The sequence below is a fragment of the Lissotriton helveticus genome, chromosome 10 (assembly GCF_964261635.1).
Source record: "Lissotriton helveticus chromosome 10, aLisHel1.1, whole genome shotgun sequence".
NCBI lineage: Eukaryota > Metazoa > Chordata > Amphibia > Caudata > Salamandridae > Lissotriton > Lissotriton helveticus.
Window position 1 is genome coordinate 438,102,002 of NC_136071.1, and position 26,241 is coordinate 438,128,242.

A 26,241-nucleotide genomic window follows, 5' to 3' on the forward strand; every position below is an offset into this window, starting at 1 on the left:
AAGTATTATGCAAATTCTGTGACAGAAAGGAGACAAAGATTACCTGAATTAGTAGTTCTCAGTCTTGGTTATCGTCATCACATTCTTGACCAACATGCCCTACCTTTATTACCTTTGAAGATTATATCTTGCCTCCTACATTCAGCCTTGTATTAGCCTCATTTTAGCCTTAATGAGTTCTATTGTTGAAGAGCATTGTTGGACTGCTCTTTGGGAGCAGCATTTAGTCTTAATAGGTGAGAGGCCATGTTCTAATCTTCATGGACTTCTGCCTAAAGGTCAATCTAAAAAGGTGGGGGAAAATGTATATTTTTCTTTTTCTAACCCCTTCGCTGCTGGCCCGTTTCCGCCGCTGTGCGGTAAACAAAAGAACAGGGCGGTCCGTGACGAACCCCAGCCGTCATCAGCACACGAGCACCGTGGAGCGTGACGGCTGGGGTTCGTCACCAGCATGCAAGGGGTTAAACACACAAGAATCGCCCTTACCAGGCTGCATCCTCTCACACATGCATTCTGTGTCTCTGTCAGTGTTACGTGGGGTGATTGTAAAAGCCTTTAAAATCTTACATCATGAGTAATACTATTCTGCTCTCTTTTAGAGGCTCCTGCCAGATCCAATCCTAAAGCTGAGTAAAATCATTGGCTTTGGCGGCTGTACCACCCGTTGGGTAAGTAGTCTTATCATTTTGGGGTTTAGTAGTGATAGGCAATTTAAGTTTGCTTCAAAGAGAAAAAAGATTAAAAGCAGCAGGTTTGCTTTTTATTACAATATCAAACAAAAGATTGTGAAAGGTGTATTATTAGCTTTTTGCAAAGCACACATCTGACTGCTCTGTTAGATTACACTGTAACTTACTTTCATTGGAGGAACTTCTTAATTGTAATCTATGGCCCGTCTTCCATACCTTTCCTTTTTTTCCCATAACTTTATTAGCAATCTCTTTTCCATTCCTTTAATTGTTGCTCTGTCATCAATGAATGCCACAGGTGTACGCGAATTTTTAAAAATGCCTATCAGAGGAATTATCAGTGTATTAGAAGTATAGCTCAAAATTTCAATATGATATTTGATTTTGTAAGTCTCTCTATGTCCTTGCAATTCTGACCAAGTGCTCTCTTAAAGGGCAGAGTGGAAATATTAAGCAGATGTATTCCCAGTGGAAAAGAGGGGCTTGCTCAGGCGTTTTCATATTAATGTTGCCCCATCTTCCTTTACTTTCATTGGCCTCCCCACTTCCCTATTTTTTAACTCTACCTGTTTTATATTGGGTGGCTCCTCTTCCCTGTTTTCTTGTGTGTTGTATGAAAAGGTTATCCGAGTATCATCCTGCATTTCTTCTTTATATTGTAAATATTACTGTAATTTGTTTTTTAAATTGCCATCCATATTGCTTACTGTGCCAAGCTATATTTTTCAGGCGCTTTGGAATAAGTTGGGCACTGCAGTGGTTTATCCATGCCATGCTATTATAGTTGCCATGCAGATTGATTCCGGCGAGCAGACATTCTTTCTTGGACACACGGATAAGGTAAAATAGATTAGCTTTTTACCATATTTTGGCATTGATTACTCTTGTCTCATGATGCCATCACAGATTATACGAGCAAAGAATGAGGGTTAGTGTTGGAGTTATTACTAAAATGGGGATGCAGACCAATGAGAGAGGCGAAGAGAGCTTGATGTAGAACCAATTGTTTGGGATAGGAAATTGCTAGTGCTGGATAGGATGGAAATAAGGTTGGACCAATGACTGACTGGTGGTGAAGGAGCAGTGGTTTTAGGGGATGCTAGTGTAGAAACTATGGGTTGGGAGATGGACAAGGTGCAATGGCTGCCTAGTGGAATATGAGCAGTAGTTATGGGAAATTGTACGCTAGTGCTAGATATGGGGGATTCTGCAGATGCAATGACTAACTCATGCTGTGGGGAAAGTTGGTATGGAACAATGTTTAGGATTGTTGGCTATGGGGAAATCTAGCAATGATACCGCAGCAGTTACAGACTAGTGTTATTGGACAGATGATATAGTTGAATGTATGGAAATGCTAACTATGGGGGTGGTGGAGCAATAACTTGCTCATTTTGCACAGTTGTTCTGATACCTCATCTACCTGCAGATTGCCCACCTTTTGAATATCCCAGACATCAGTCTGCATCTAGAAACATTTCTCTCTCATGCCAGTAGGAGGCGTCGGCCCAGTCGCATGCTGTGAGGTCACTGGAGCCATAAGCCCCCTGTCAGCATGTTAATGTCAAGTCCTTTCTTCTGTGCCACTGAGTTGTTTAACTCTCCTCAAAACAATTGTCATTATTTGATGATTTTTAAGTTACTTTATCTTATTACGTGCAGTTTTCTTCCGCATGTTGCCACCAAAACAATACGGATTCAAGCCAAGTCAAGATTGCGAGGGTCAGCTGTCCATCATGGGCACTTACTTCATCTCTTTATGGTGCTTTGGATCTGACCACGACATTGACGCATGCGACCTCTATTAAAAAATGCATCCCAAGGCGCTTAAAGAAAGCAGAGCCAACATGTTTGTGGCCAAAGTTGAATATCGGGGACTTTGAAAATCTCGTCCAAGATCTCAAAATCTCTATCACCTCATTCTTCAACGCCATCAGAGAGAAAATACAAGTAAAAGAGAAGACTTAAGTTCATGTGTCATTCTTCAAGAAGCAAGTGACGGAGCCCTCAAACTTCTCTCCTTCCGGCATCGGACCAAGAACAACCTACCGAAAATGATCTGGTGACTTCAGCAGGCCTGGTCCTAGATGCTGCATCTGAGCCGGCGCAGTTCCAGCTAGTTTTCTTATGGTGTTGATCCAGATTCTCCAGTCTGGACACCCATATCCAGGCTTTTCAACACCTGGGACAGATCCATCATTTTTCCTGAAAGCCATGTTCAGATTCTTCAACATGACTATGATTCCCTCTTGGTGCGCTGACTGGCCCCATGGGATAGATGGCATACTGCCTTGGAGGTTTTCCAGCACCCTTAATGCCCTTCCTGCCATTGCCTTAAGTGTCCTAGGTATCTACACAACCGACTCCAGAAGCACTAATGGCGAAGTAGACTCCACCCCAGTTAATTGTTGCTGCTTCATCTCCTTCGGCTTCAAAGCACAAAATATCTCCGATGCCACAGTCGACACCAATGGTGCCACAAACGACACCGCTAGAACCTCTACCATGCCAGCCATAATCCTTGCCTCATATGCCCCATTAGTCTAAGAGGGAAGAGCAGAGGTTTGAAGAAGAGAGATTTTTTCTGTGGGTATGAAGATCTCCAAGAATATATAGGTCAAATAATGATGGATCGGGAGGCTTGAAGGATGAAAATACCTTAATACTTCCCCCTGAGTGGGAACTGTTCGCCCCAGCAGGTTTTCCTCCACCTGAAGTGACCGTATATAATTCTGTAGAGAGAAAAGCAGTAGAAATTCTTAATCTGAAACTTTTATCAATGGAGGTCAAATCTAACATCCTTACGGAAGTGCTGCATTCTACCTCTCACCCTGCAGAGGCACTTCTTCATTTTTAATGAAGCCCTGACTGAACCTATCTTGGCTAATTGTAAAAGTCGACAATATTTACAACTGTATCCAGGCAGATAGCTTGCCGTTACAAACCTGCCCCTGGGACCCTGACTTTTTGTCAACCGATCCTTCCCCAGAAATCCTGGTAGTAGGGGCTTTATGTTCATCAAAATTGACTACTGGATCATTACAATCCATAGCATCTGATTGAATGTAATTCAAAAAGACCAATACGCAAAAAAGATCTTTTTAGACAGAAGTAGTGCTCTCCAGTCAATAAATGCCACTTGCCATGTGGGAAGATATGTGCATGCCCTCTTGAACTCTGCTCAGTCTGTCATCCCTAACCTGTCAAATGAGGTTCTGGATCTCTTCAGTGATCTCATAAATGGTGGTCAGGCTGCTGCAAAGCAGGGCTTACAATCCAACATTGACACTGCGGATTCAGTGGCTAGAGCTAAAGAGACTTCGGTCTCCCAAAGAAGACATACCTCGTTGCTAAATTCAGGCTTCTCTCTGGATGCCCAAACAACACTCATGGACTTAACCATTTGATGGATCTCTCCTCTCTTTGGTGCTGAGGCAGACTTAGCTCTTGAAAGATTCAAACACAGAAAAGCTTGAGCTAGATCTTTTGTCTAAAGCCCAACCTAGGAATGACTGACCATTTTAAGAAATGTAGTGGTTTTAGTAGAGGCTTCTCCATTTGAGGGCATCAACAATATTCTGCTCAACAGCAACAGGCATACCCACTCTACAGACATTACAAGGGGTGTGGCAGAGGAAAACAACATATCTTACCCCATCCTCTCTCCTCCTCTTCCTTTTCCCCAGCCACTGCAGGGAAGCAGTCCTAGTTCCACATTATCGGATAACACGCTACCCGTTGGAGTAGGGGTATCCTCCTCCTTTTCACAAGCATTGAGGGTCCTAACTTCAGACCTTTGGGTCTTGCAAATTGCGGAAAGGGGGTATGCCTAACCTGGTAAACAATCCCCACTTCCCATCCCTCCCCAACCAGATTAATTTCCACAAGACCAACTGCTCATCCTCCAGCAACAAGTTCAATCCTTGCTCCAAAAAGGGCATAGTAAAGTTGGTTCCAGAGGAGGAACGGGGTCAAGGATGTTACTCTTGTTACTTCTTGATCCTCAAAAAGGACCGTGATCGGGGGGCGTGGCCAAGATGGCGGCGGAGTAGGACCTGCTTTCTTGTCCCTCCGGCGCCGCCCGAACATAGCATTGTATATCGCCCTACCTGGTGCCCATCCGAGCCAGCCGCGGGGACCTGCTGTACCGGCAAGCAATCCCGGTACCGATGGTGTGCCTATTTCCGCGCAGCTGTGGGGTTTGATGTCTTTCCCGGGCAGGCCAGCCCCGACCGTGCAGCGGGCCTCTGGGCCCAATGAAGCGGAGATGCAGTGACTGCCTTCGGCCCTATGATGCCCCGGCCGCCTGCTGAGACCTCTGGGGACCACAGCCGGGAAGACGCCTTGAAGATCGGCGCTGGGCCTTGGGTGACGGAGCGGTGGAGACGTCCTGGCAAACCTGAGACCTGAGGTGCCGACGCCATCTTGCTGCTTGGAGGCCTGATCCACGTGGGGGGTGCAGAGCCTGGGTACACAGGCGGCCCGGTGTGGTGCAGTGCGTCGTGGGCACTTTCCCCGGTGAGGCTGTGACGGTCGAGCCCCCCCCCCTTGCTGGGCGAGGGAGGGCTCCCTTGCCACTGCGGCAAGAACCTGCTTGGGCCCAGGTGACAACGAGGGCAGAGAGGTGAGGAGTAGAAGGGCGGCTGGAGCGGGACCGTGACCTCGGTCCGTGGGTCGGCGGACGGCAGGAGGCCCTGCGGACGGAGCAGGTGCGGGGCCTCGATACCAGTGCTGGTGCCTGGGGGGTCGATGAAGCCTCCCCCCTTCTCAACTGGCTACGAGGCGGTCCCGCTAACAGAGCGCATAGGTGCTGCGGGAGGGAGTTGCCCTGGAGTATCCCCTGCATTGGTGTGGTCTGCGCGAGCTGTGACGGAGGCGAGCGGCCCTCCCAAGACGCGGAGTATATGTCAGCCCTGCCGTGGCATCGAGGGTTGAGGGCCCTGCAGGGAACGGGAGACCTACCATCGGCCTGTGCATCGGCTGGCAGTGCCTCTCCCTTCAGTGCGGCATCTTCCCTAGCTTGTGTGTCTTCCTTTGGTGACTGGGGCGGCCCGGGTGCCTCCACCCGACTGACTGCGCTGTTGGGAGGCCACGAGACTGTAGCGGTGAGGAGCGCCCCTCCCCTGGGGTAGACTCCGCGTAGGCCTAGCAGTGTGGCTGGGGTCCGGAGGTTCTGCGGGGAGCGAGGGTACCAGCTTCGGCCCGCGTGTCGACGGGCGGTGTTTCCTCCTAGCGTTCTGGGCCTTGCCTACACGCTGAAGGGGAGAGTGCTGCTGGTGCCTAATTGAGCCTTGCCTCCACTGAGTGCTGTGGGTGGAGTGTGGAGAAGGGCCGCGGGCCAAGGAGGATTTTGAGGGCCTGTGTCTGCCAGAGTGTGGTGGTGGGCGTAGTGTGGGGTGCTCCTCCCGCTCTTACTAAGTGATTGGTGTGGCCGATGTCCGGGCCCTCAGCTAAGACCCCTTCTTCTGGCTGAGATGCAACTCTGTCTTCGGGATCTGTGGCACTTGGAGAGGTTGGAGTGGGGTCCGGCTGCACTCTGGCCCCCTTCTTAAGGACAATCATGTGGGCCGCGTTGTGAGGCGGTGTGAGGTGCTGCAGTCGGGACTAGGGTGTGCGCCCCGGAGTGAGTGAGCTACGATTGGTTCCCTGGGAGCGGATTCTACCTCTGCCCCTTCACAGTATTGCTGCGCGTGGAGCCTTGCTTGCGGCAAGATGTCGTCCTGCAGGAACAGGAAGGACAAACCCCTGAAGGACCTACTCCAGAAGGCGCCAGGTCAAGCAGCGTCTCAGTCGGATTTCAAATCCATGCAACCTTACGACAATGATCTCCCGGCGACCAAAGCGTTCATGATAGACTTATTTTCTGCCATAAAGGAAGACATCTTAGAGCTCTGCTCTCAACTCTCCTCGGATCTGCACGAGATGCGGGGAGATGTCGATGCCATTGGCGAGCGGGTGGCGACCCTGGAGGATCTTGACTTGGGCACTGCGGATGAAGGGCACCAACTTTAGCAGGACGTCCTCCGCCTCATGGAACAAAACCTCGACCTCCAGGCCCACGCCGAGGATCTGGAGAACCGATCCCGGCGGAACAATATTAGAATACGGGCGGTCCCGTGGAAGGGGGAGGGAGATGACCTCCGTGAATACGTGGGTGAGCTGTTTCGACAGATATTTGGCGAATGGGAAGAACAGGAAATCCAAATGGACTGAGTCCACCGTGTTGGTTTGCCGCGTGGTGCCAGGGCTCCGCCACCGGACATACTGGTGTGTGTCCATGACTTCCAGATCAAGGAGAGGATCCTTCGGAAGGCCCGTGACCTCAACCCCGTGCAGTTTCGGGGCCACCAGCCTGCACTTTTCCAGGACTTGGCGGCCTCCACTCTCGTCAAGCGCAAATACTTCAAACCCATCACTAATCACTAACGTGAGCAGGGAACCCCTTATTCGTGGGGCCATCCGTTTCGGCTCATCTTCAAACACAATGGCAGGCTACATCAGGTTCGCTCCCTGGGCGCTGCCTTCGAGCTCTTGGGTCTGAAACTGCCTGCTCCTGTGCCCGGGAGCGCCAGAACGCCTGCTAGACAGCGTAGATGATCCACTGAATGTCAACGCGTGGGTAAGGCCCCTCCGCCGGCGAAACCAGACGTGTCCGCGAGTCTGCTGGAGAGAGAAGCTGCTGTTACCTCAGTGGCGTTGGTGACCGACAACTCTGGGACCCCTGAGGCCCATATGACTGGCACTGGTGGGATTTTTATGCGGCGCCGGAGGCGGGAAGTTTTTGGGAGAGACCTTGTTCTATTATCTTAGTCCTTGTGAGTTGGAGTTCCCTGTATCAGGAGCGTGCAGAGTTCCATGATGGCGCCATGTTTCCCTAACGGATGGATCCGCACGACAGACTGAAGTCACTACATGCGACTGTTGCATCTCTTTCCTCTTTGTGTTTTTTTGTATTGGGGCTTGGGTTCTGGGGTTTTGTTGGGGATTCGGGATTATTTTGGGGGCTCCGCATCAGTTCTCCAGCAGGCCAGGCGAGGATCAAACCCGCAGGCAATGCACCCTTGTCCACTTAGCGCTATTGGCATTAGGTACGACATGGGCTCTTTCCTTCCCGTTTGGGGTTATGGGTAGGGATCTAAAGATTGTGAGCCTAAACGTTCAGGGCTTAAATAGCCCTGTTAAGCGCTCGGCCATCCTCTCCCTCTTAGAGAATGCGGAGGGTGACGTGTGCCTGTTACAGGAGACCCACCTTCTCTCTAGGGATACTAAATGGATGAAAGATAAGCGCTTCCCTCTACAACTCTGGTCCTCAGGTCCGGCTAAGAAACATGAGGTGGCGATCCTCTTTAGTGCTCGCGCCCACTGCAAGGTACTTTCCCAGGTGGCTGACATTAAGGGGAGATTGCTAGCTGTCCGCATCCAGTGGGGGAGACGCAGCTAACGGTAGTATCACTGTATGCCCCGAACGAACGACAAGAACCCTTCCTGCGGGCGGCCCTCTCTGAGGTTTTAGCGTCTCCTGATGCATCGATCCTGGTGGGGAAGGACTTGAATATAGTGATGAATCCGGGGATGGATAGGTCTGAGCAGCGGTCCTACCAAACAAGAGCAATGTCTCAGGGGGGAGACAGTGGCTGCTTGAGGGCGGGTTGAATGATGTGTGGCACGTCCAGCACCCCCTAGAGCGTGATTACACCTACTGTTCTGCGGCGCACAAAACTTATGCACGTTTGGACCACTTCTTGGCCACATCCTCTCTCCTGCCTCATCTGTCAGCAGCGGACATTACTGCGCGCTCCCCTTCGTACCACGCCCTCATATCGGTGGTACTCACCTCTCAGGGTCAGCGACCGCTGCCGTCCGTCTGGCGCCTCCGTGACTCCCTACTCCACTCGGAGTCGGTGGTCGCACGAATACGGGACACTATCACCCAATATCTCGCAGAGAATGACCAAGACGGTACGGCCCTAGCGTCGGTGTGGGAGGCATTGAAGTTAGTAGTGCGGGGGAGTTTATTGCGTTTGCAGCGACGTATGCGCGGTTACGCAAGGAAAAGCCGCTGAGTTGGAGAGGGAAGTGGGCGCCTTGGAAGCGATACACAAGAGGACTGGGGCGCCAAGAGTCTGGAGAGAGTTAGAGACAAAGCGGCGCATTCTGAAACACCTTGACTTAGACAGAGCAGAACACACCCTCCTGCGCTTGCGACACAAATTCTACCTTAGCGGGGATAAGGAGGGACAGATGCTGGCGCATAGGCTGCGAGCGCGAACTCAGCTGTCGGTCATACAATCCATCAGAGACCCTCAGGCAGTTGAACATACCACTGACGCCCTCATTGTGGAATCTTTTCGGCAGTTCTATCATGGTCTGTACAGGGGGGAGGCAGCGGACTCTGAGGGAATAGGGACTACTTGGCGTCCTGCAGCATTACGCCTCTCAAAAAAGTCAAAAAGATTTTATTTGTATTGGTACTCATATAGAGGACCACAAATATACAATTTACAGATATAAAGGAAAAATAATTTTTACATATAATCAATACAATGGTAAAAAAGATTTTAGAAACTTAAAAAAATTATAACAAACAAATTCATTTGACGGATATTTACATAGCTGCAAAAGTTCACTCACTTTGACAATTCTACAAGTTTGATAGATCGGGGCAAGGTATCTGGTGCGTGCAGTAGTTACATTTATATTGGGACACACAAACAGCAAATGCTCAATATCTTGGTCTCCCCCTTCACACAGGGGGCATAGGAGTGATCTTCCAGTCGACCACCTTGCTGTGTAAGTTAATACTGGTAGGATACCCAGTCTTAGCATGGTGATTGTCCTCCTTACACCATGAGTCAGGGAATACCTGATATATGGTTGAATTTGCTTATATTCCAATGAGTCCACGAAGGATTTATATGTTTTCAGTTTTTTGCAGTGTTCATAGTCTAATTCGTAGCTTAGTTTCGGGGTGTAACATCTTAGAAACAATTTCAGTTGAGCTGCTGACCAACTGCATAAAATATCCGAGGTGATTTCTGCCATTTGGAATATAATTTTCATATTGGTTGAGAAGGTCTGGTTTTTTGTTTCACTATAAAGAAGTTCATTTTTCAATAGGTGTCTTAATGTGCCCTCCTTAGCTTTAAGTAGATTGTAGCTCCACCTGATTACATTGGCTACTGCTGTGGCAAAAGAACTTGTAATCGAGAACTCCAAACGTAAAGCCTGAACAGGTACGGAGTCAGAGACCTTCATTAATTTTCTTAAAATTTTCCCCTCTTTACGGTCCATGTAGGTCCACTTTTTTATCGGGATGTACTCTGTTGCATATGATAATACAGGTGGAATTTTTACTTTATAAATTTTGATTAAGGAAGAGAAGTGCCGACTTCCGGTGGAGCGATAGAGTCTTAAAAGAGCCTCAGTGTGTACATCAGATTTCCTAATTAGATTTTCAATGTGTTTTGCATTGGAGATGTTCTTTGATAGTATCCTGCCAAGATAGGGATACTCGTTCACTATTTCTACTTTTCTTCCACCTAAGTTCCAACTGTAATTATTTCTACGTTTCTTCCTTGAAAAAACCACAATCTGTGCATTACGCCTCTCTTTAAGACGTCGGCGGACGCCTTAGACACCACGATCCGCATAGAGGAGGTCATATCTGCTATCGCTCGGCTGAAGGTGGCAAAATCCCCAGGGCTGGATGGCTTTTCTGCCATATTTTATAAAACCTGTTGTGTGGAGCTGGCTCCTCTTTTAACCCGCCTCTTCAACTCCTTTCTCGATACGGGAGAGGTAATTCCCTCCATGTCTGAGGCAGCAATCACTGTTATACTTAAGCCTGGGAAGGACCCTAAAGACTGCGGCTCGTATAGGGCGATCTCTCTTCTTAACATTGATGCAAAACTTTTTGCGAGCATTCTAGCGGCGAGACTCAGCCCCTTGATGGACGGAATCATAGATCCGGATCAGGCGGGCTATATCCCAACGCGGCAGGGGGGGATAATACCAAACGGCTCCTCCACCTCATGGACCTGGTCCACCATTCTCGGGCTCAGGCCTTCTTTCTTTCCATCGATGCCGAGAAGGCCTTCGATCGGGTGGACTGGGAATACCTATTTGCAGTTCTGAAGGCCTTTGGGGTAGGTGACAACTTTGTGCATTGGGTTCGGTGCCTCTACGCAGCCCCTAAGGCAGCGGTGCGAGTGAATGGGTGCAATTCGGCCCTTTTCCCCAACACTAGAGGGACGCGGCAGGGGTGTCCCTTATCCCCGTTACTTTTTGCACTCTATATGGAGCCTTTTGCCCAACGTATACGGTCAAATATGGGCATTGCGGGGATTAAATTCGGGGCTGACACGCACAAAATCAGTTTATACGCCGATGATGTTATCCTATCGCTTACCCAGCCTCACTCTTCCCTGCGGTACCTATCGGCGGAGCTCATTGAATTCGGGAAGGTTGCAGGATTTAAAGTCAATTTTTCAAAATGGCAAATTCTTAACATCTCTGTTCCCGATGCGGAGGTTCCAGATCTGCAGCAAGACTTCGCCTTTCATTGGGCTGATTCTGATATTCCATACCTGGGTATTCGACTGACCTCTTCTATAGCTCATACGGTCTCCCTCAACTATAAGCTACTGGTGGATCAAACTACTAAAGCACTCTCAGACTGGTCCCGCCTTAACTTGGCTTGGTACGGGAGGCTGGCAGCAGTAAAAATTACCATACTCCCACGTGTACTTTACCTTTTCCATATGCTCCCTGTGAGTCCCCACCCAGGCACTCTTCGGAAGCTGCAGGGGATCCTCAATACATTCTTGTGGAGCAACAAACGGCAAAGGCTTGCATTGCCCACGTCACCGCGCCAAAGGCTGCGGGTGAGTTGGGCTTTCCCTTACTGACGGCTTACTATCAAGCATCCTTACTCCGGTATATCATGGAGTGGAATAGGGCCTTGTCCAGCAAACACTGGAACTTTATGGACCAGACGGTGGCGGGTTGTAACATCTGGCGTGAGTTGTGGCTGCTGCGCAAGCACAGAGCATGGGTCCTTGACTCTTCCCTGGTGACCTCACATACTTTGAAAGCCTGGGACCAATTAGCGCAGCGCAGGGGTTGGTCTACTCTTCCTTCCCCTATGACTCCCATTGTCGACAATCCCGATTTTCCACCGGGATGTGCGCCCCCAATCTTCCACCGCTGGCGGGAGCAGGGCTGTAAGAGGGTGGGCTCTCTCTTTGACCTGGAAGGCCTGATCCCTTTCTCCCAACTGTGTGGGGAGTACTTCCATCTCGCAGAGTCTGACACTTTTCATTACTCGCAGTTAGCGCACTGGGTGACCCAACCCGCTAACTTTGCTTTAATGTCCCGCCCCTTGACGGCTTTTGAGAAATGGCTAGTTTGCAAGAAGGATGACCGCAAGCTCATATCTGAAGTTTGTCTCTCTTCTTTGTTTCTTTCTCCTATAAAAGTGGTACTTACGCAACTGCCAGATAGCTGGTTATAGCCCGGAAATCTCTGTCACGGGGTCGCCCTCTGGGTTGTTGACCTGTACGCTGTGTAAGTCGTCAAGAGGTTACGCTGTGCCGGCCATTGAATGTAGGCAGCTGGGCTGTGTATTCAGATGCTTTACCACACAATAAAAGCAATTGATTCTAAAAAGGGTTTTGAACCTCAAAAATGAAAAGTTAAAAATGCAAAACCTAGCTCAAGCTTTGCTAGCACTGGAATTGGAAGATTGGGTGGTGTTGGTCGACTTTCTGGATGCCTATTAATTCTGCATTCACACAGGAAGTTCCTTCGCTTCATGGTTGGATTACAACATCCAGTTAGTGGTCCAAGCGTTTGGTCTCACTTCAGCACCTCAAGTATTCACGAAGGTGATGTCGGTGGTTGCAGCCCATCTCAGACGGGTAGGAATCACAATATTTCCTTACATGGACGACTGACTCATCGAGGCAAGCTATCCAGAGATGGTATCTTGTCACTTGTAGGCAACAACCACCTTGTAGTTCCACCTGGGCTTTTTGATCAACAAGCCCAAATCTCACCTGGTGCCCTCTCAGCGCTTCCTGTTCATATAGATAGTATTGGACACCACATCAAGTCAAGTCTTCCCTCCTCCTCAGAGGGTTAAAGATATTAAGGCTATGATTGTGATAGTTCAGGATGAAGCGATCATCCCAGTCCTGCCGGTCTAACGACTGCTTTACCCTTCTATATTCTGGCGCAAATAGCTCTCCAGTGGTGTCTCTGCAGGCAATTGTGCCGACACAGGGGAGATCTACAGGCTGTTATAAAGATCTCCAGGGACACAGCAGTGATCAACAGTGGTGGAGTGTGAGCAGCAACCTTTCTCAAGGAAAACCATATCACACTACTACTCCGGTAACAACACTGATCTTGGATGCCTCCACTCTAGATGAGGGAGCTCATCAAAAGATTTGAAGGAACTGGAGATCGGAGGCCTCTGGTGGCCAGAGGAACATATGTTGCACATAAGTATTTTGTAATTACTGGCAATCCATCTGGCTCTCAAGGCCTTACTCCCAACCTTTTTCAGTCAGTCAGTCCAGATCTTGACAGTCAGTATGCCTGCAATGTGGTATATCAACAAACAGAGAGGAGTGGGGTTACATCTTCTCTGCAGAGAGGCTCTGCGACTCTGGTTCTAGGCTCAGGACTATTATATTTGCTTTCCAGCAGAGCGCTCAAAATGTGAGCGGACAATCGCAGTAGATATCATCTTGCAGACTACGTGTGGTATTCACCCAGAGATAGTCCAGTACATCTACCAGCTGTGGGGGACTCTTCAGATAGATCTATTTGCCACTTGTGAGAATGCTCGCTGACCAAATGTTGTGCCTTTCATTATCTAATACAGGGCATACTGAAGGACATGTTTCATTTGAAGTGGAACTTTCTACTTCACTATGCTTTTCCCCATACCCTTAATTCCTCATGTCTTTAGATTAGCCTCAACCACGCCCAAACAATCTTGATCGAACTGGGCACAAAGAGTGAGGTACGCAGACCTCATTCACCTGTCCCTGTGCCCTCTGCTCCATCTCCCTCACATAGTAGACCTCATCATGCAGTCTCAGGGGCAGGTTCGCCAATCCAACATCCAGAGCCTTCGTGCACATGCCTCAGGATTAAGCAGGGAAACCTGAGTGCATTCTCTTTACCTCCTCCGGAAGTGGTGGATATTATTTTATGTACTATGAGACATTCCACCAAAACAGTTTATTTTAGCAGATGGTCCACATTTGTTCAGTGGTACAGACAGTGCTATAAATCTCCCCTTTAGGCTCACCTATCATATTTTCTTCATTTTGCCTTCTTGCTGGACCATTAAGGTTGCATGGTGGCTACTGAAAAAGATTATTTGGCAGCCTTATCGGCTTTTGTATGTTTACCTGATCCACCAACTCTCTGTAAGCCTCCAATTGTTATGAGATTTCTCAAAGGTCTTGTGAACAAGTACCCTGCTACTCCATTTATTATGCCACATTGGGATCTTAATTTACGTCTTACTTTCTTAACATGTACCCCATTTGAACCTGTACGGTGTTGTTTCTTACAGTTATTAACATTCAGGACTATCTTCTTAATTGCTATCACTTCAGCCCGTGAGTACGTGAACTTCAGGCGCTGCGTGTAAAATCCCCCTTCACCACTTTCTTCCTCAACAAACTGGTATTACAAATGAGGGCTGCCTTCCTGCCTAAAGTGGTCACTCCCTTGCACTTAAGCCAATCCATCACCCTTCTCACATTCCACCCGCCTCCACATCCTACAAAAGAAAAGGAAAAACTTCATCAACTTGATACCAAGAGAGCGGTCCTCATCTGCAAGGCAGAACATGTGAATTCAGGCTAGATGGTCAGCATTTTGTGGCTGTATTGGAATAATGAAAAGCAAGGCAGTCAACAAAAAGCACATCATCAAGCTGATTTATCCTATGCAGGAAAATCTGCTACTCCATGGTGCACAGGGAACCTCCAGAAGGTATTGGGGCTCATTCTACTAGAGCCCAATCTTCTACTTCAGACCTAGTGATAAGAGTACCTGTGGCTGGTGTCTGCAAAGCAGCAACTTGTTCCTCCCTTCACCGTTTGGCGAAACACTATTGTCTTGATTCGAAGCGGGGAGGAGTGGTTACTTTGCTAGTTCAGTTATTCTAAAATTTTTTGGTATAGACATCCATGCGGCCACCTCTGAATGGTGGGCTGCTTGGGGATTCTATTCAAAAGGTGAGGAATCTGCAGGTCGAGTATCCAGCAGAAACACAAGTTACCTACCTTCGGTGATGCTATTTTTGGTGGATACTATATCTACCTCCAGATTTCTCGCCGACCCACCTACTTTCCCTTTGCATGGCTGTGTTTACCAATAGTTCTGTTGTTTTCTATTCTTCATGTTACTGAAAACTGAACCTATCTAATTAAGATGTTGGTTTCATACAGTCACCTCAAAGGCGCTAAAAAAAAACAACTGGATGCTAATTGATATCATCACGCCAACTGGGGAGCTTTATTCCTCCAATTACGTCACAGGGGGTTGCACGTGTGCTTGTGAAGGAGCCTGCGCCCACACCAACCTGCGTGTGAAGGCTATTGAAAATTTTCACGATTCAGAATGACACTTGGGATATTCAAAAGGTGAGGAAGCTTCATGTAGATGTGATATCCACTAGAAAAGGCATTAACGAAACATACGTAGGTTGTGCTTTTAGGGTATTGATTAAAATTAGTGCCAGGGTGCTGATTTATGAATAATGACTTGTATGGTTTGCAAGATGTTCAGGATTAACTTTTAGGGGAGGTTAAGAGCTATGGATGACTAGATAATGAGATTGCTTCCGAAATCCACTGAAACACTGAACTTGCATTTGTCTTCGGCAGGTGTCTGCTTTGGCATTTAATGGAAATTGCACATTGCTGGCATCAGCACAAACTGGCAACTTAAGCATGGTACGCCTGTGGAATTTTCTGAAGGGTTCTTGTCTCTCCATGTTTAAAAGCCATGTGCACTCCGTCTCATCACTCAGGTATGTTCATCAGAATAGACAGGGATATGTGAGGGCAGAAAGGGTTTCACTGAAAGCTTACACAACATCATTGAATTATGAATTTATAGCATGTTGTTCTATTGTTTAATACTTGAGAAACGTCTGTAAATGTCCACAAACCTGAAGCCTTTTAGAAATCCATGGAAGAGCAGCACCCGGGGTGTCTTTATAAGTGTCCCATTCATTGCTTTTGGACATCAGGTACATATTTAGTCTTTGTGAAAACCTTATCCCAGTTCTTACAGTTGAGAAACCCCACAAAGCAATGCAATCATGACTTGTTTGTTTGTCTGTTGTCAATATCTAATGGTTTTAATGTGTTTGGAGAGCAAAATGTATCAGAATCTGGCATTGTTCGGGTCAGAGCCTCTTTTAATAACTTAGCCTGGTTTTTAATGGGCGGTATGTGTTGCTGTCCAACTTTCTCTTTCCCAGCTCCTTATCTCTGCATTCTGTGTTTATTCCCTAACATATCTGGCATAAACCTGTCACCCTTCTTGTACTTGTTGAGGAGGATACCATTAGCATCCATGGTTGTAGAGAGGGTGGCACAGGCTGACGATTCATAAGCTCATGCAGCACGACGGAAGAACAAGAGCATTGGATCCTAATTGTGCCTTTTAGCAAACTTTTCTGCTGAATCTTTAGTTTTACAATAGCTGTTGGCCAGTGCCTTCTTGCACGTGTTTTAAGTATTTTGAAATTATTTGTTTCGTCCCACCACACATTACATATTCTGTATTTCACACTTACCCTGTAACAATGCACCCAGGACACTTTCTTGAGAGAGGCAGGCCGTTTTAAACCCGCTTTAAATCTTACTTGCACAACAAGCTTCTCCCTGGAGAGCTACCCCTGGATTCCATGTAAACACCAATCTGAATCTAGAGGTCTCTATCATGTCCCTACTAAGGAAAAAGGCAGACAAACTTTGACTCTTACCCAAAGGTAACCTTTATGTCAAATATCTCCTGTCTATAGAAATTTGCATGGTTCACTTAATACACTCAAGGGTTGTTGCTAGCAGCTTCTCCGTAAAGCAACAACCGTATCTTTTGACTCAAGTCAACAGTTTCGAGATTGGAACAATCCAGATTTATGAGATGTGACATCTATCAAACTCTTGATTATGGGTTCATCCACCTATTCATGGTTTTTATAGAAATGATCTGCTGTCGGGGAAAACCCTTTTATTACCAAATTACTCTTTACATCTAAATTGTTTAAGCATTACTATCGGAAAGTCTCCTTATTAGATACACTCAAAGAGTCTCTTTAGTTATTTTTTTCTGTGCATGTTGGGTAGCTCTGTACACTTATGGCTGGTTGAATGCTCCTCACAATTGGCACTCCTGTTAGGATTTTTGATATGTTAATTTTCTGGTAGATTATCTCTGTCTCTACTCTAGCGTTTTCTACTCTGGAGCATGTGTTTTTAATGGACCCAGATCCCTAGAAGATTCTTCAAGCACAGACTAGGACCCCAAAAACCTTTTTCATAAGGGCAACGTGATGCCCAGGAAGAAGGGAAATGGCGGGGAAATGGAAGGTTATTGTAGTGAGATCTCATAGTTCCACCCAGAGTTGATAATACCCGAGTGCGTAAATGGTGCAACCATACCCCAAAATGTCTTCATTGAGCTAGGCGACCTCTGGAATAAGATGCAAGGTCACCTCCTATTGTTCACAAAGGCACAATTGCTTTCATTTTATGTGCCTTTTCTTTATTATTATTTTTTTTAAAGTTGTAGTTATAGATTTGGCATTGACAACAAACAAGAATAGTGACACATAAGATAGCACAGTATATAACTTCTAGTGTACAACAATTACATATGCATCAGCATTATTCACTCGGGTGTGGTGTTTTTGACCCCTTGATCACCATTATCTTTCTCCAACATCAACATGCTAAGCATTGCAGACTAGTCTTCTAGGCCATCAGACAATTTATCATCCGTATGGACCATTTTCATTGTAAGATCTTCAGCGATAGACCATTCCATGAGGTCTCTTTCCCAGAAGGCCTTTGTTGGGGCTGTGCTGCTTTAGCCACTGAATGACGATTCAATGTTTTGCCAGCACTAAACCTAACAGTGCAAATTTATATCTAATCCTTGTTCTTTTGGGCTACGGTATAACATTTAGTAGACCGTGTCTAATTGTCATTTCAGTAGATCAATAGATAAACTCACAATTTCACAAAATATAATAACTATAGTTTGCCAATATGCTTGTATTTGAGCACAGCAGCAGGTCATATGCAGGAAATCAGCTCTTTCTGATAGAGACTTCTAACCGCAGATTCCTTACCTTTTAAATATTTCCCATGGTGTCAGACTGAATCCGGAAACATTTTAGCAGTACCTTTGTGTGCCGTCAGGTAGTGCTCTGCAGCCCCGTAATGCTGCCGTTCTGATCTGTGTAGCCAGTATAGGCTCCACCCCCATGCGCTGGTGTCAGTTCCTTTCTTTCTGAGCCACTGGACATGTATCTGGAGCTACCTTCAGTCACTTTTTGAGACCCATTTATCTAAAAATTCTGAATCCTATGTGGAAGGAAAATGTCACCTCCTAAGACTGCAAGGTTTAAACCTTGTAGCGACTGTCGCAAGCAAATGTCTGTAGCAGTTTGGTTTGCCTGTGATACCTGGGGTGGGCTTACGACTCCAAGCCCTGTATTGACTGTTCTTCGATGAATCCAAAGGCCATTCGGGACCATGAGGTGAAGATTTAAGTCACAAAGTATTAGAAGTCCCCACGTTGGGACCAGTCCAAAGGTTGGTCTCTGCCCCAGTCCAGAAGTCGGTCCTGAGGTTGATCGTCTTTGCCCTCCAAATCCTCAGATAAGTTGAAGAAAAAAACATAAAAATTCTAATCTGGTCACAACATTTTGCCGCCTCTCTCATACACCTGAGAAGATGCAAGGGTATCACCATGCCTCTCGATTGTGCTCCTGAAGTTGGTCAAAGTTAAAGCCAATACCGCAATTTGTCCAGCAAAATTCAAGTTTCCAGGACGGTCTGTGAAACCAAAGCAGGTCCATGAGTTCCATAAGGCCATGGTGCAACTGTTTGGATCCCTTCTGACTCTCTCAGGTGCTCCTGCAGGCCCCATGGAGTAGACTGGTCTACCATTAGGGATATTGACAATGGGTTAGCGACAGGCAGACCCTAAAATCCCCCTCTAACAACGCCTTTGCTGACTCCACCTCTGGCTCCATATTCCACTCCGGTTCCCGGAACGTCCACTTTTTTTGCAGTTTTCATGAGTTTGTACATACATTGTGTTGCAAAATCAGTTATTTATCATTGCATTGTTCAGCCTCCTAGATGGGGGCTGCATTGGTATGAGAAAATGTATATTTATATATATATATATATATATATATATATATATATATATATATATATATATTCACTGAAAAAACCATAGGTTTCACACCAGTTATAGTTAGCTGAAAGTTTTACTCGCATAAAACCATTGAAATTCCCACGTTATAGTTAGTTGGACTCACTATAACTTGCGCATGCAATGCACTGCTGATGACGTCACATATTACATCACTCATGACATGGTCAGTGACATCACTCATGACATCACTGATGACACCATCCTTGTGACAGAGTGACAGAGCTCCTTTCACTGTAATGTAACCCTTGAAACAAATATTCAAAAATAGAAACTAAAATATTGAAAAAAATGGAGATACCCATACCACTTACAACAACCAATTCAATAATTCCACCATCTAAATACACATGCACTAATTCACCAACAGTTCTATATAGTCACTCCTACATATACTCACTCATCATATGTAGTGATACACCTATACATCCTGTTACACACCAACAGTCATCCAAAAGTTACTCACACACACTCACACATGCAAATAAACTATTGAACATCCATTTATTTGCATATACAGGTATACACACACTACCACTTTACTTCTAAGGAAACTTACACATACTTACTCTCTTAAACAATCACTTATAGAAACACATACTAATTTAAATAGGAACTCTTACAATCTCTTACTCTCACATATACTCACTTATATACAACAATATTCACATATACTAGATTTAAACGTATGTAGTTACTGATAAAGACACTAGTGAGACAGTCATTCACTCAGTAACATACACATATACACAGTCATCCACCCATACAGTCCTGCACATATGCTGTCTTCAAAACACATACAAAGAGAGAGTCAGTCATTCATGCATCTATGTGCTAAGTTTTACCCTCACCAAACCATACAAACACTCATACTGATACTAAAAAAAATCTAATAACCCATATACATACACATGTAGCTACTCACCAACCCATGCAGCCACTTATAAACAAAGTGAAACACTAATACATATATTTAAATATTTAAACATTACTCACTAATATTTATTTTTCAAAAAGACACACATTCACTGGGTGGTGTCATCAGTGATGTCATGAGTGATGTCACTGACCATGTCATGAGTGATGTAATATGTGACGTCATCAGCAGTGCATTGCACGCGCAAGATATAGTGAGTCCAACTAACTATAAAGTGGGAATTTCAATGGTTTTATGCGAGTAAAACTTTCAGCTAACTATAACTGGTGTGAAACCTATGGTTTTTTCAGTGAATTTAATAGGTTTTTTAATGCTAATTCCTAACTATAACTGGTGTGAAACCTATGTTTTTTTCAGTGAATTTCAATGGTTTTTTAATAGCAAATCTTTATAGGTATAAAAAGTGAAAAATTTTAAAACGAATTTTATATTGTATAAATGTTATTTTTTTTTTTTTTTTTTTTTTTTTACTATTGACCCCGGGGCGCTCCTGGGGCGCGTACCGGTGAACGCACGGGTAAGCGCAATGTTACGGCGCGCCCCGGGGCGCGTCCCGGGGAGCGTCCCGATAGCGCTATTGCCGCGAACGAAAACAACATCGTGACGTATCGCGTAGCCGCCACGCCTTGCGTCATAAGACACGTATCGCGTAGCCGCGAGATGCGTCTTATGACGCACCGCGTAAGCACACCCGGAAGCGCCCCAGCGTATACGATCGCGCAACGTAAGCGCCCCGACGCGCTTACGCTACGCGCCCCGGGGCGCGCCCCGGGACGCATAGCGTAAGCGCGTCAAGCCATGTGACTTTAAAATAACACTTTTCATTGGTTCAGAACTTTTTTTTTTCAAAATTTTGAGAAACCCACCCATTTCTCTCACTATTGCTTTGTACTTGGAGAGAGGAAGAGCTGTTTTGTGTATAGTCTTCTTTTCCTAATTTTCCTGATCTACAGCAATGGCTGCAAGGGAGTCATCCAGCAGTGATTCAGAAGGTTTTTTGCCTGAGGACCCTCCTCACCAGAAACAAAAGAACCACTTCATCTGGAAATTTTATGACATCCCTGGAGGACAAAAAAAAGTTAATGCTGCAAAAGTAACCTGCAAAATATGTTATGTTATGTTATTTATTACTTGTTAAGCGCGCGAACGCCCAAGGGCTTCTTGGCGCTGAGGAGAGAATCAAAACATAACAGTGCATAAAAAGACATAAAATCACTATTTAAAATAGGCCTGAGTGAAAAGAAAAGTTTTAAATGCCTTCCTAAAGGCAAGAAGGTCCCTACTGTGTCGCAGAGTCAGAGGGAGGGAGTTCCACAGGGAAGCAGCTAAGAATTGAAAGCTGCTACCTCCTTGTCGTTTCTTTTTGAAACGAGGGACCACAAGTAGGTCTTTGTGAGCTGATCTCAAGCTGCGTGAAGGTTTGTATCTGCTCAACAGTTGTCTCAGGAACATTGGGCCCTTACCCTCCAAGGCCTTAAACACAGTGCAACCCACCTTAAATGCGTCTCTCTGTTCCACAGGCAGCCAGTGCAAAGTCTCTAGTCCATGTCTAATCGATTCCCACTTAGGTACCTTGCAGATGAGTCTCGCAGCTTGATTTTGCAGGTATTGCAATCTTCTGAGTTGGCCAATAGGCGCACCCAGATAGAGGCCGTTTGAGAAATCGATGTGAGACAGGACCAGAGCACTGACTGCCTGAATTAAAGCCAAATCAGTAAGGAGGTGAGCAATTTTCTTAATCTTCCTCAATTGGAAGAAGCCAGAGGAAACCACCATTCCGATTTGACTTTTCAAGGTGAGGTCCTCGTTAAGAGTCACTCCCAGGCTTTTTACTGTTCGGGATTTTTTTGGGGGAGAACCCATGTCCGACGGCCAGAAACGTGGACTCCAACTGATCTCACTCTTCCCAGGCAGAATGAGCTCGGTTTTTCCCGGGTTTAGTTTAAGGTGATTTAGAGACATCCACCTTTGGATGAAGGACATAGTTGCTCGAAAGTCCTCGGCCGCATTAAGTGAGTTTAACACGAAAACCAGCTGCAGGTCGTCTGCATAATTATATACAGTAACCTTAAGCTCTTGTAAGGAGAACAAAAGAGGCCGCATATATAAATTAAATAATAAGGGGGACAAGGAAGATCCTTGGGGGACCCCACAGAGGGAAATGTTTTTAGGGGCTGTAAAGGAACCCAGCCGAACCGATTGAGTGCGTTCTGAGATGAAGGACTTGAGCCAGGCCAAGGCCGAGTCTCGAAGACCGGCCTGTTCGACACGGTTGACCAAGATGGTATAGTCAACCGTGTCGAATGCGGCAGACAGATCCAATAGCACCAGGGCCTGGTGCAAGTCCTCATCGGCATTAGACCTTAAGGTGTTCTGAACGGCCAATATGACTGCCTCTGTGGAATGACCAGGCCGAAAACCTGCCTGGTTCGGTTGTAAGTAGCCAGAGGTTTCCACAAAGTTTGAGAGGCTGTTGGTGACATGAGCCTCCAAAATTTTAGACAGATAAGGCAGGAGTGATATTGGTCTGTAATTAGAGGTCTGAGGAGTCGATGCCAGGTTTCTTTTTTAAGGGAATCAGTAAGGCCTGTTTAAAACTGTTAGGAACTATCCCTGACGTAAGGGAATTGTTAAGCAGAGGGATCAGACTATCTGGGAATGCCCGACCAATTTCTCTCATTACTTGGGGGGGGGCAGACATCCTCAGGAGATCCTGATTTGACTCTAATGAGCAAATCTAAAAAGATTTGATCGTTAATTAAGGGAAAGGAGTGCAAGGTGAGGGGGTTAAAAAAGATATCATCTATCGGGGCACAGACTGGAGACTTGGATAGAGTATCCTTAATCAGTAATATTTTATCATTAAAAAAGTCATTCAGCGAGTTACAGAGTGATTGTGAGGGGACAACCGGGGGAGAGGTTCTTTCATCATTACACAGCTCAGTCACAATCCTGAAAATTTCTTTCGACTTATTAGTCGCGTTTAATATTTTAGAAGAGAAATAGGCAGTTTTGTGAGTGTGCAGCGTCTTTTGATAGGCTTTGCGGGATAAGCAATATGCAATCCTCGCTTGAGGACAGTAATTGATGCGCCAAATTCTCTCTTGCTGCCTCACTTCTAGTTTTAATTTCCTCAGCTCCGGCGTGAACCACTTATGTGCGTCCGCGCCGCGTGAGTTAGAGAAGCGAGTGAGAGGGGCGTGGATGTTAATGGCCGAAATTAGCCACTCTTTAAGCCTGCAATCGGCTGTCTCCACATCAGAACTCTGCACTGGCAGAGTGGACTTTAACAAATTTAAAAAAGCTAGCATGTCCATTGAGGACCATTTCCGAGTCAAATTGGTAGCCTGCAGCTTAAATTGAGGGGTTTTAACAACACAAAATGAGAAACTAATGCTAAAATGATCAGACCAGCTACAAGGTTTAATATCAATAGAATCGATGGGTAAATTCAGGGACCAGAGTTGATCGAGACTATGGCCTTTTTGATGAGTTTGAGTATCTATATGTTGTGTTAGATTCAAATCATTCAAAAGGTCCTTCGTCTCGGCTGCCTGAGGGTCTAATACTATGTTATCGAACCAGAGATTCAAATCCCCGATCAGGAGTAGTTTGGAATTGTTTGTAACTAACGTGGCCAGTTGCTCCGCAAAGGTGGCAGGAAACATGGCCATAGTTTGAGGTGGCCGATATAATAGGACCACCACAAGGGTCCCATTGGCAGTATCCAATTTGGCAACTATATTCTCCACATTAGGAATATCTAGAGAAGGGAGTTGTCTAAGTTGATGTTTCTTATTGGCGATAATGGCCACGCCGCCCCCTATTTTTCCTGCCGGGCGGATTACTGAGATGATATAGTAATCGGCAGGCAGAGTAGCTAAGATGTCCGGTAGGGAATCCGGCGTGAGCCATGTCTCAGTCAACAAGAGCAAATCCGGTTTGATATCAGATAGCAGCAAAAAAATATCTGTCTGGTGTCTGGTCATAGAGCGGGTATTTAAATAGATGCACTTAAAGTTATAAGTAGTACCTGGCGTAGTTTCCAAAACCGCATAATTAGGGGTGGGATCAGTAACTGGATTAGAAGGATTACTGATGCCAAGACGAGATGTTCGTTTCGTCGTGTTGGGGGGTACGGGGGGACACATCGTGGTGGTAGGTCTTAACGCTAATAAATCAGCGGATGTGTACGTATAGGAGCAGACAGAATCCTTAGCCCCTAGCCCCGGACGCTCGCGGACGAGCGCAGACGAGCTTGACTCTAGCGCGACTCCGGCGCGCCTCCGTCGCGCCCGCTGCGCTCCCTCCAGCACATCACGTTTTATGTGAGGGAGCCTCGAGCGACTGGACCGCTGCCACAGGTCCCTGCGCTCTCTGACTCCTCCCAATATGGCGCCCGTTCCCACCACCAGACCGGCACTAGGAGCCGCGGTAGGTGAGCCGCCCTCCACTCAATCGGCAACAAGCCGCGATGGAACGAGGCAGAGGGGCCGCTATCAAGGTGAGAGTGCTAATGGCGCTAGTAGTCAGCCGCCCTGCACGCATTCAAATGCAAAGACACTCGCCAGCGATTCCACATGCAAGTAGCTGGTGCAATTACCGCTCTACCCGCAGTAACTATTAAAAACACAGTATAGCAAAAATCATACAAGTGATAAGTTTTAAAAGTGATTGTAGTCAGGTCTGCGGTGATGCAGAGTCTCTCATCAAATGGCGCCGGGCTGCTACCACCAACCCGGAATATGTGGCAGTATTTTATCGAGAGGCAATCCTCTAAAAAAATATAGCTTTGGAAATGCCAATTTAATTAGGCATGTCAAGAGAAGACACCCAAACAACTTTGCCAGGGAGAGTGTCAGGGAGCTGGCACGGAATTTACCAACAGATGGCGGCAGCACCTCCACTGGTGGAGCAACACCTTCGGGACCACCACGTGGAAGAATGGTCCCTAACATACAGCCGGTGTTTGCAGGCATTAAATTTCTGTGCGTGGAGTGTGAGGAACTGCTCTGTTATGGGGAGCAGAGCGTTGAACTCATTGCTATAAAGAGACAGGAACACCGCTGCCCTCCCCGTCCCTAAATTTTCACATTTTTTTTGCTCCTGTTGAGCAGTTTTGGAATCCCTGTTTTTGTTTTTCCCCTGAAAAAAATCCAAAAAAAATATAAAATCGTTTTAAAAAGTATAAAAAAATATAAAACAACAAAAACAAAAAAAAAAGTTCTTTTCGGAACTACCTCCAATTTATAAAAAAAATGCTATTTTTAAAAAAAAAAAAGTCTCATTCTTTTATCTCCATGGTACGCTCCCCGGTACGCGTACCCGGCGCTCCCCCCTACGGGACCCTTTTATGGCCCCCACATCAAACCTAGGGGGTCGGGGGGGGTGTACCCTGCCCCCTTTTGCTCATTTCCCCCTTTGATTTTTGCCACCTTTTGTGTCTCAATCCTACCGAGACACAAGATGGCGGCCGCTGCGGACTGTTTCGAATGTTTACAGACACCCGAGAACCAATCAGCTTGCCGTGCGCAAGTCGCGTGGCGTGCCCGGAGCGCTCCCCGGTACGCGTACCGGGGCGCGGCTCTAGATATATAAATTTTTTGAACCTAAATTACTCAAAATCCTCTGGAGCACATATCTTGAGACATAGCAAAGGCGCATCGGGCTACCAGTCCCTACAATTTTGCCAAGTTTGGTGAAAATCCATTCAGCCGTTCGAGCTAAAAGTGCGACAGACCGCCCTATGGAAATTAACATGGGGAAAACACGTTTTGGGACCCCCCTTTTATCTCGGCCCCCGCTTGACGAATCCCCCCCAAACTTTCAGGGAAGGAGCGGAGCGCCGCGAGGCAAAGTTGCTGAAAAATTCAGGCTGATTGCTCAACCGGCGCCAAAGTTATTCCAAATAGAATGTTGCGATTTCCCTATGGAAATCAATCCTAACTATAACTACCTACTGGCGACCGCCAGTAGGTAATATATATATATATATGTATGTATGTATGTATGTATGTGTAGAGCTGTATATATATGTTTTCATATATATTTTTTATTATTTCCGGGGTCCCCACTCATGGGCGGAAATATTCGGTGCTTATGACTTTGATGAGGATAGCACAGGAA

General features: G+C 46.4%; 1 protein-coding gene across 2 annotated transcripts in view; it reads left to right on the plus strand.

Annotated features, from left to right (window-relative positions):
- Nucleotides 1–26,241, plus strand: part of LOC144784260 (mitochondrial Rho GTPase 2-like) — a 1,917,079-nt gene that overhangs the window by 213,808 nt on the left and 1,677,030 nt on the right. For both annotated transcript variants that reach the window (XM_078662926.1, XM_078662927.1), the window contains exons 11-13: nucleotides 600–668; nucleotides 1,419–1,529; nucleotides 15,602–15,747. In XM_078662926.1, the coding sequence (XP_078519052.1) occupies nucleotides 600–668; nucleotides 1,419–1,529; nucleotides 15,602–15,747 (326 nt within the window). The remainder of the gene's footprint in view (nucleotides 1–599; nucleotides 669–1,418; nucleotides 1,530–15,601; nucleotides 15,748–26,241) is intronic.